The sequence below is a fragment of the Rhincodon typus genome, chromosome 22 (genome assembly GCF_021869965.1).
Source record: "Rhincodon typus isolate 14 chromosome 22, sRhiTyp1.1, whole genome shotgun sequence".
NCBI classification, from domain to species: domain Eukaryota; kingdom Metazoa; phylum Chordata; class Chondrichthyes; order Orectolobiformes; family Rhincodontidae; genus Rhincodon; species Rhincodon typus.
The window spans coordinates 25,949,960-25,961,065 of record NC_063353.1 but is presented as its reverse complement, the minus strand read 5'-3'; the positions used below and the strand labels follow the sequence as shown (position 1 = coordinate 25,961,065).

Below are 11,106 nucleotides of genomic sequence, written 5' to 3'. Positions count from 1 at the left end.
TCTAGGCCCGAAACGTCAGCCTTTCTGCTCCTTTGATGCTGCTTGGCCTGCTGTGTTCATCCAGCTCTGCACCTTGTTCTCATTCTATTCATAGATGCCCAGTAACTAAATTTCAACACATGGACAGCTGCATTATAGTATTTAAGTGACAGCTTTAAATCTTTCACCATGTTCCTTCAGCCATTGTATACAAAATATATTGCTTTAATAATTCTAACCACACTGTTATTGCCGAAGGTAAATTATTCCAGATAAAGTGATTATGAAAGCTGCATTACTATTATTGCCCAAGGCGAAGTCTTTGTTAATCTCTACAAATGACTGACCAATGAGACTTTGCATTTCAAAGCAGAAAATTGATTAACTAAGTCCCTTGAGTCTTATTAAATGCTTCAACTGAGGATGCAGCCTTGGGCACCAATAATGCAAGGAGATTAGAAAATGCTGTGGAGTTACCATCATTTTAACCATACATCAAGTATCTTAGCCAAGCCAACAAATCATTGTATTAACTCTGATGATGTCAACAATGTGCAAGGTGAGGAGACCATTTAATGAACAGAGTAAATGCATCGCAATCTTAAATTATGGAACAGAAACACAATTGTAATCATAATTGTTTCTTACTGCTCTCCTGAACTTTTTGAAAATTATACTTTGGGAAACTGTTTGCTATTTACCAACTCTCATCTCATATTTCCATTGGGAAACAGCAGCTGTAATGCTAGAAAATTAGTTTTCCTCATTACTAATGGCAATCACAATTACAGTGAGATCAAGCCAGCTACTTTCCATATAAACAGAACAGATGGATAATGGTAAAATATAATGAGCAGTGTTGGCATAAAATGCCAACCAAAAATTGTGACAACAGGAAGTAATATTAATGGGCTCGAGCTGCATACCATTTGCAAAATATTTAACAAAGTAGAGATACAGACACAAGAGTTTCTGAGGGCAAAATCTAAAGTATTCCTGTTTGTCACACAATTCACGCATTTATTGCTTCCATCTTCAAGTCCCTGCCTGGAGGACCAGCATAAAGCTATTGAACTCTTGAATATCTGAATTGAGAGAATGGCTGCAACTTCTTTACAGTTTGCCTTAACTACAGAAAGAATAAATTTCATTTATAAAGCTTCCTTCATTGGTTCCCTTCCCATAACTAATAGCCTATGAGACAGAGAATCCACATGCTTTTTGTCTGTTTCCACAGCGTGGTTTCCTGGAACAGACCACCAGCCTGTCACACAATCCATGCAATATGCCACGTCATTAAGGGTTTGGGAAGATTCTACCTTTAATCTCCAAGTCACCAGGAGGTTTTAAGAATGTCAGGTTTTCTAAATGATTGTACTGCAAACTATTTTTCTAATTCCAAAAAATATTGCACTGGGGGAGTCGAGGGGGTAGCTAAGTGGTGTTTCGACCTGGGTGCAAGGCCCTTAGGATTCATGTCATCATGGAACTGGGTTTTGAGAGGAGATTATTTGAGCAAGTCATTCAAGTATGGGTAACAGCGGTTTTTCTTAAGATTTCTCTAAACCTCAAACCAGGTCAGCCTGCAAGAATCTGTCAGAGCGAAACAGCAGAAAAATTGGGGCAGTCTCTTTCATAGAGGGAGGGACCTGTATGGTAAGCCTCACAGTGTAAGTCAGTTCAAGGAATTGATGTTGTTAGTCAGGTAAAGAAGATAATGGAAGCATACCATCCCGGGCTATAAACATCTTTGGACTTAATCCTGGAGTATAAGATGTCAACCTAAGGGACAAAGTAAAACTGTTGAGAGGGAGTTTTGGCTATTTCAAATATTAACCGAGGACATTTTTTTCAGTGGTTTAGAGTACAAGTTGACTGAACAGTGTTTCAACAATAACAAAAACAGAAATTGCTGGAAAAGCTCAGCAGGTCTGGCAGCACCTGTGGAGTGAAATCAGAGTAACATTTCGGGTCGAGTGACACTTCCTCAGAACTGCCAGACCTGCTGAGCTTTTCCAGCAATTTTTGTTTTTCTTACTGTTGAAACACTGTTCAGTCAACATGTACCCTAAACCACAGAAAAGTAAGTCCTCAGTTAATACTTGAAATAACCAAAACTCAGTTCTGTGGAAGGGTCACTCAACCTGAAACTCTCATTTCTCTCCACAGATGCTGCCAGACCTGCTAACATTTATCAGCAAGTTCTGTTTTTGTTTCTGATTTACAGCATCCACAGGTTTTTCGGTTTTTACTTAGTGCTCCAGCAATGCTTTTTGTTTGTTTATTATTATCAAAGTCTTAAAATTTGAAATGTTGCTGTATGATTCTTCAAGCCAGCCACTGGAAACTCAAATCTCTTATGGAAAGTCATCAGTTCTCTAAGGAAATCATAATATGAGCAATCATGTACTGGCCTAATGAAACTGATGCATCCAAACGCCTCGCCTACTTCCGAATATAGCATCACTTCGAAGCTCACTTGACTGTGTCCAATGTCACTGTGCTATACAACAATGGGCTTCCCAGCAAAATTTAACTTTAGATTGGCCCAGAGGAATTGGGGCAAACAACAGAATTGTTTATGGCAATTGTTACCAATAATGCCATTGCAGTAAATTCCCACACAATCACCTCTACTAAGGTCAGAGAAGTCAAGGCAACTACAGAATGCAAACTGTTCCGTATGTCAGAAGTTGAGGTGGGAGAGAGGAGATAGAGTTGAAAATGAAACCAAACAGAGGATTAGGCAAAGTATTCTTTTCTTCAAAAAAGGGTGTGAGTAGAGAAACCAAGCAAGTTAGGAAACGAGAAGCATCATAGAGAAATGAGAGATTACAGTTCTGTAAAAAAAAATGAAGATGAAAATCAAACTAACATTTTGAGAGCACCTTAATAAAAATCAAATGTTTAAATGAAGCTTTCAAAACATGAATTAACAGAGTTATGAAGGGACATAATATATAATACAGCCTCTGTGGTGCCCACCAGTTGTGGAAAGTCAAATTAACTTTATCTGTGCACAAGTCATTATTGAATGAATGCTCTAATCCAATAGATTCGAAGCCTTAATGGAGACAATTAACAATATCAATTTTTAGTTGCAATTTTAGCAAAAGAATACCATTCATTGGACAAACAGGCAAAGATTTCAGAAGTACTACTGGTTGAGGAAGGTCACAGCAGACATCAGGAAGATGAGACCTAGTGGTAATGTCACTGAATTAGTAATCCAGAGATCCCAGTCCTTCAGACATAGGTTCAAATCCCTACAGGGCTTTTGATGGAATTTACGTTCAATTAATAAAACCCGGAGTTGAACGTCTGCCTTAATAAGGTAGACCGAGCATCTACTTTCAGTTATTGTAACAACCCATGCAGTTCACTAATATCTGCTAGGGAAGGAAATCTACCCTCTGTACCTGGCCTACACGTGACTCCATATCCACAGCAACTGGCTTCTGAAATGGCCTAGCAAACAAATCAGTTCAATGAAAAATAGAACAGACAACTGGCACTAGAGTTGCCTGAGATATCCACACACTGCAAAAGAATAAATAATAGACATTTTCTTTGGCCAATAGTAATATAGCTCTGAAAAAAGACTTTCAAGCCAAAATATTTAGAAAGGGCAGAACACCTTTAAGAGCAAGGATCGAATAGAGGTAAAAAGGGGCTTCCTTGTATTTTCCATTTTATATGGGTGTAAAGCTGATGGAGCATGGCCCAGCCATTCTTTGGTATTCTTAGGTTTTGACTACATGAGGGTTTCTCCTCACTTTCACGAGAATTAGGACTTTATTAAGGTTATCACACAACTTACACAGCCACTCCAAATGCCTAAGGTGTTTCTGGGTTCTGTAACTGACATCAGAGTATATCAGGCCATGTGTAGGCACAGTCACATCATAAAGGGAGTGCAGACCACACTATTGACTCCTTGCAGAAAAGCAGAGTTATATAATTAACATGCAAAGAGTGAACTGGATTGAAAATTGTTTCCACAATGGAATATTTAATTATTTATCTTGAGAATGACTGATTAATAAAGCATAAGTGTAATCCGTCCTCAGACATGACTTTTCATTCCTCTATAAATAATTTTGAAGCTGGCAACAAACAATGTTGGAACACATATGTACAAAGACAAAGATTATTGCGAGATACTTGGAAAAGATCAAAAAGCTTTGGACTACTGATCAGAAAATATTCTTTATGCTTTAGTCGCAATATAAAATCAAACTCAGTGGCGCAAAAACAAGAGAAAAACAGGATTTTTTCACTGCACAGCTGTACTAAGAGCCTGGTTAATGTATTCATTACAATGGAAGCAAGTCTCTGTACAAATATATTATTACACCCTGGGGTAACATTCTCAATTCACACCACAGCAAGTGGCACATATAATGCATTTTACAATCAAATATTTGGACACTGTAACTTCCAATCTGAGCAGGATAAGAATGATGGTGCAATACTTTTACATTTACGTATGGATTGAGATCCACAGTTTAGAAATGCTGAATGAAGTTTGACACAATCCTTAAAGATGCAAAGATGCATCTCTTTCAGATTGCAATGCCTAGCAACCAGCAGTCTATACTGCACAATGAAGATGGCATGAAGATATTTATCTCCAATTAGGCATTCTTCAAGTATTACTTGCCTTGCAGAGAAGGCAAACATGTGTATTAAGTAGAAATTTTTATAGACACAAGTTGACTAAATAGATATTAGATAAGTTTCTCATTACCAAAGTCTAATGAATAGCATGTATTCCATTTGAAAAAGAAATTACTGCACAACGTCGTAAGAAGTGCACATTTCAGGGAATCATCATCTTACAGTGCAGAGTAATTGATCTGCTTTAAATACCATAAGTTCATATAAATGGCAAAGCATACAACAGTGAATATGTTTAAGATGACTATCTGCATCATTTTAGACACCATCAATAGAACTACTCTGCTGATCTATATCACGAGTTTTAAAGCTCGGCTCAGTTTCCTTTAGAACCTGGACAGTTGTCACAATCTAAATAAGTAACCAAACCCTAAGTTTCTAAGGCAGGAGAATTTTCTTGAATAAATATACTCCAAAATCCATGCAACAAAGTTATTCCTAATTGAATGGTAAACTTGAATGAAAATCCTGTTTCTCTTGTTTCATCATAGCCTTCCGGTGATGCATCACACACTGTACGTTGTACCTGCCATCTTCAACGGAAACTGCTCAAGCATAGGATTCATATATTCATGTAGATGGTACACTGGTTCAGTGGTTAGCACTGCTGGCTCATAGTGCCAGAAACTCAGGGTCGATTTCACCCTTCAGCAACTATCTGTGAAGACATTCTCCTGTGTCTGCATGGGTTTCCTTCTACAGTCCAAAGATGAGCAGGTGAGGGAGATTGGCCGTTTTAAATTGCCCACAATGTCCAGGGATGTGCAGGCTAGGTAAATTAGCCATGAGAAATTCAGGTTTACAGGGAAGCAGGGGTGGGGGGCGTGGGTCTGGGTGCTGGGTGGGATGGTCTGTGGAAGGTCAGTGTGGACTTGATGAGCTGAATGGCCTGCTTTCCACATTGTAGGGATTCTATGTATCAAAGAGAATTTGGTTCTTTTGAACATATGTTACAGAACACAAAGAGAAGATACTTACAGCCCTCATAGATGTCAGTGGGGATGTGGACAGCTGTGTGGTTGAAGTCCACACGGCGTCGGAAGGCTTGGTTGAACTGAAAATCCGGTTTGATCCTTGGGCGGCTTTCATTTCTGTCAGACTTTAGGAGGAAGAAAAATCAAACTGTGAACATTTGAGAACTCCAACGCACTGACAGAGTCTTGTTTCTTGTGAATGATTATTGAATTATAAAGACTCAAAGCTGCAATGTGATCATTAAATGAGATTATTAATGTCTGAATTATCTTTCTATATGAGGGTCATTTACTCATGAATATTAGACACATTACATCCTGTTGCTTGGTCAGTAACAATGCTTAAAAACCAACATAGAAGGGATTTTTAAGCCAATAAGCTACAAACTGAAAATTTTAGAACAAGCTAAAAGTTTGCAAATATACAAACATGGTTGCACTTTTATTCTTACATTTTGAAAGTAATGAAAAAAATTCCAAAAAGGGGATCATTTTGTGCTGACCTCCAAAATAGCAAACTTCTGGATTCTTGGATTATGTCAGAAAGAAGCCTACCATATAAATAAAGAATCAGCTATAATTTGTAATTTTTACCAACAGAAATAACACGGAGGTTCTCAAAGTAACCAGTTGTGCTGAAACTGGATAAAGTAGTGGGCAAAGATTCATACTGGGATTGGGAATGTAATAGAGATTGGTGAATGTATTTAATGGGATTGTCAGGTAAGCAAGCTGCAATTAATGGGATGCTACAAGTATCAGTGCTGGGCCTCAGCAATGTACAATCCATATTAATGACTTAATGAGGGGACTTAGTGTAATCTATTCAGTTCAGTTGCTAGGTACTGTTAGTTGAGAAGGGAAGTTGTGAGAAGGATGCACAGAGGTAACAAAGAGAGAAAGACAATTTAGGTGAACGTTGATTCTGGCAGCCATGAAAAGGTGAGAATTTATCCTTTTCGGTTGGGAAAATAGAAAGCTGAATATTTTTAAATGCCAAGAGATTGGAAATGTTGGCATTCAGAAAGACCTAGTTGCCTTTATGCACAAACCACAGAAAGTTAAAATGCACGTACAAGAAAGAAGTTTGTTTTTAAAGGGAATGTACAGTTTGTTGAAATCCACTTGTTTAATGATGGCTCTCACTTCAGAAAAAAAATATTTTGTCGCGATATGGGGTCTCCATAATGATAAGAAACACTAAAATGTAGTTGGGAATTTGCCCAAAGCTGCTATTCATTCCTCGATCTCTCTCTTCAGCGCTTTCTACTTGGAGAAACACTGTATTTCTGTGAAGTTGAATTATGTAAAAGGTTGTAGCTGTCTTTAGTCCTTTACCAGCGGAAGCTGTAAGGCACATGAATAGAAAAGCTGGAACCTAAATACGGCAGTACAGTATTCCAACAAAAAAGTCGACACATCCTGTGTCAGGATTGGAGTATTTTAAAAAATGACAAAACCATAGATTGTTCTGCTGATAAAAATTACAATACTAACAGAATATTGTTTTCCAAAATGATAAAAGCACAAACATGTTAGAAAACAAGAGTTCTTTGTATTAAACCATCAAATTGATATGAATAAAACATTTAAAAAATTGCAGCCAAGTGGTTCAAATCACAAAGAACATTGAAATCTGTAAAGTTGTTTTCCTGAAAACGTCAAGACCTCTCAGTTTTTTTTTTCCATTAATTCTAAGTTTCCTCCCCAGAACAGTCCTCATTCAAATATGGAAAGGAAGGATTTCTAAATCTTTGAAATTACTGCATTCATAATGTTTAGATTTCTCTGATGGTGTTAGTACAGGTTCCCAGTTATGCAAAATGAACATTTGCACAAATCTCAATTTGAATAGGATTGTTCCTTCTTTTTTAAATGCCCTGCATTCCTTACTTTGGCATTGCTGGCAAACCAATATTTTAATTGCCAAACAATGTGCCAAATAAAAAGACAGAAATGTTCTCCTATGGGTTTAACCTGAATTTGAAACATTCCAGCTGATGCCTAACCTGATCCCACTTCACAGGCAGCACAAGGGGCAGGTAAAGTTTTCGGGCTTACCACTCTGTGAATACACTTTACCCGGCAGAATCGAAGCTCTGATGTGATGATGTCAACAGACAAATAGTTTGCTGCAACTCACTGCAAGTGAAGATTGGGCATTGGAGTGACATGATGGAAGGATTGTGATAACCATGGGACCATATTCTTAGCAATGCTGCACCTCCAGGATGGAGCAAAGAACATCCATAAAGAAAGGAAAGCAGCTCTTTCAAAATTATTTGGGGGGACACTTCAGAATTAAATTGTTTTTAAAAAAAAACTGCAGGTTGTTGTATTTATAACAGCTCTAAAGCTAACTGTAATCTAAATTCAGTAAATCTAGGATCTAATAAATAATCCACATAACCTGGAACCTTGTGACTCCTTCGTCTTGCTTTAAAACCTGTAATAATGAATATTGTTACTAATGAATTAAACATGGAGTTCTTAAAGGGTTCATCACATAGGTATCATAGATTAAGGACATGTTTCTCTCCCTTAACAACAAGGAGCTCAATACATCAAACTGAATTCATACTCTGGAGTGCAATTCCTGTTGGATGCCCATTTTGTCAAAGTCCATTTACATCCACTTTGCAGCCAATCACATTTCTGTAGGTTGAGGTGTAAAAAATGGGCATCAACTAATGGAAATTCTCATAAATAATGTGGGCCAGAGGAATTCACAGCGTAGACTTCATTTTCAAAAGTTGAAAATTAAAGTTTCAAATTAATGACTTTGTTCACAGCAATGTTTGAGCATGCAATGAGGGATAAAATACAATGAAGGTCTCAATGGCAATATTTTTTTTTAAAATGCTCAAAAATGTTGGAACTGAAGACTTGAAAAATGGCTTCTCCCCACTGCAATGAAAACTCCAAACTTCATTTTGAACCAGCACTTTTTTTTTATTTACTCATGGAACGTGTGTGTCCCTGGCTGGCCAGTGTTTATTGCCCATCCCTAGTTGACCTTGAGAAAGGGTGGTGAGCTGCTTTCTTGAACCGCAGCAGTCCACGTGTTGTAGGTATACCCACAATGCCCTTGGGAAGGGAATTCCAGGATTTTGACACGGCCAAAATGAAGGAATGGTAATATACTTCCAAGTCAGGAAGGTGAGTGGCTTGCAGGGGATCTTGAAGGTGGTGGTATTCCCATGTATCTGCTGCCCTTACGCTTCTAGAAGGAAGTAGGTGCACAGTGTATCTTGTAGCTAGTACACACTGCTGTTACTGAACATCAGTAGTGGTGGAGTGGATGCTTGTGGAAATGGTGGCAATCAAGTTGGCTGATTTGTCCAGGATCATGTCAAGCTCTTTGAATGTTGTCAGAGCTGCATCCATCCAGGCAAGTAAGGTGTATTCCATCACACTCCTGACTTGTGCCTCGTAAATGGTGGACAGGCTTTGGAGAGTCAGGAGATGAGTTACTCGCTGCAGTATTCCTAGTATCTGACCTGCTCTTGTAGACGCGATGTTTATACGGTGGTCCAGTTGAGTTTCTGGTCAATCATAATCCCCAGGATATTGATAGGAAGGGATTTGTATGGTAACACCATTGAATGTCAAGGGCTGGTGGTAAGATTGTCTCTGACTGTCATTACCTGACATTTGTGTGGCATGAATATTCCTCGCCACTTGTCAATCCAAGCCTGGATATTGTCCAGATCTTGTTGCATTGGACTGCTTCAGTATGTGAGAAGCCATGAATGGTGTTGAGCATTGTGCAATCATCAGCGAACATCCCCATTTCTGACTTATTGATGGGGGGAAGGTCATTGATGAAGCAGCTGAAGATACTTGGGCCTAGGACACTATCCTGAGGAACTCCTGCAGAGGTGTCCTGGAGCTGAAATGATTGACCTCCAACAACAACAACCATCTTCCTATATGCCAGGTATGACTTTGACCACAGTGGATTTGCCCCTGATACCCATTGATTCCAGTTTTGCTACGGTTCCTTGATGCCACACTCAGTCGAATGCAGCCTTGATGTCAAGGGCTGTCACTCCCTCAAGTCTGAAATTTGGCTCTTTTTGTCCATATTTGAACCAAGGCTACAATGTGCTCAGGAGCTGAGTGGCCCTGGCGGAAACCAAACTTGGCATAACTGAGCAGGTTATTGGTACGTAGGTGCTGCTTGATAGCACTGTTGATGGCACCTTCTATCACTTCACTAATGATTGAGTGTAGACTGTTGGGGTGGTAATTGGCTAGGTTAGATTTATGTGGTTTTTGTGTACAGGACATACCTGGGCCATTTTACACATGGTCAGTTAGATAACAGTGTTGTAACTGTACGCGAAGGAGTTGGTTAGGGGAGCGGTATGTTCTGGAGCAAAGTCTTCAGTATTATTATCGGAATGTTGTCGGGCCCGCTCCATCTTTGCAGTATCCACTCCCTCCAATGTTTATTGATATCACGTGAAGCAAATCAAATTGGCTAAAGACTATTATCTGTGATGCTAGAGACCACTGGAGGAGGCCGAGATGGATCATTCACTCAACACTTCTGACTGAAGATTCCTGTAAATGTTTCAGCCTTGTCTTTTGCACTGATGTGTTGGGCTCTTCCATCATTGAGGTTGGAGATAATTTCAGAGCCTCCTCCTCCAGTGAGTTGTTTAATTGTCCACTACTATTCCCGACTGGATGTGGCAGGAATGCAGAGCTTATGTCTGTCCACGGGTCTGTCTACTGCTTGCTGCTGGTGCTGTTTGACATGCAAGTAATCCTGTTTCACCAGATTCACACCCCATTTTTCAGTTTGGCTGGTGCTGCTCCTGCACTCTCCACTGAACCCCTGTCTTAATGACAATGGTTGAGTCAGGGATATGCTGGGTCACGAAGTTTCAGATTGTACTGGAGTACAATTCTGTTACTGTTGATGGCCCACAATGTCTTATTGATGCCTAGTCTTGACTTGCTAGATCAGTTTGTAGTCTGTCCCATTTAGCACAGTGATATTGCCACGCAATACGCTGCAGGTCATTCTCAATGTGAAGGCGGGACTTTGTCTCCACAAGGACTGTGTCACTCTTACCTATACTATCATGGACAGATACAGCTGCAACTGGCAGATTGGTAAGGATGAAGTCAAGTTTTTCCATCTTGCTGTTCCCTCACCGCCTGCCACTGACCCAGTCTAGCGGCTTTGTCCTTTAGGATCCAACCTTTGTGGTGGACATTGAAATCCCCCACCTAGAATATATTTTGTGCGCTTGTCAAACTCAGTGCTTCCTCTAAGTGTTAATCAACACAGAAGAGTTCTGATTCATCAGCAAAAGAAGGTCAGTATGTGGCAACTAGTAGGAGGGCTCCTTGCCCAATTTTGATATAAAGCCATGAGACTTCGTGGTGTCCAGAGTTAATGTTGAGTACTCCCAGGTCAATTGCCTCCCAACAGTATACCACTGTGCTGCCACCTCTG

General features: G+C 39.5%; 1 protein-coding gene across 1 annotated transcript in view; it reads right to left on the bottom strand.

Moving 5' to 3' along the window:
- Positions 1 to 11,106, bottom strand: part of LOC109931996 (voltage-dependent calcium channel subunit alpha-2/delta-1) — a 612,802-nt gene that overhangs the window by 322,679 nt on the left and 279,017 nt on the right. Inside the window, exons 6-7 of the mRNA XM_048609958.1 lie at positions 8,044 to 8,079; positions 5,638 to 5,758 (exon numbers count right to left, since the gene is read on the bottom strand). Of these exons, the coding sequence (XP_048465915.1) occupies positions 5,638 to 5,758; positions 8,044 to 8,079 (157 nt within the window). The remainder of the gene's footprint in view (positions 1 to 5,637; positions 5,759 to 8,043; positions 8,080 to 11,106) is intronic.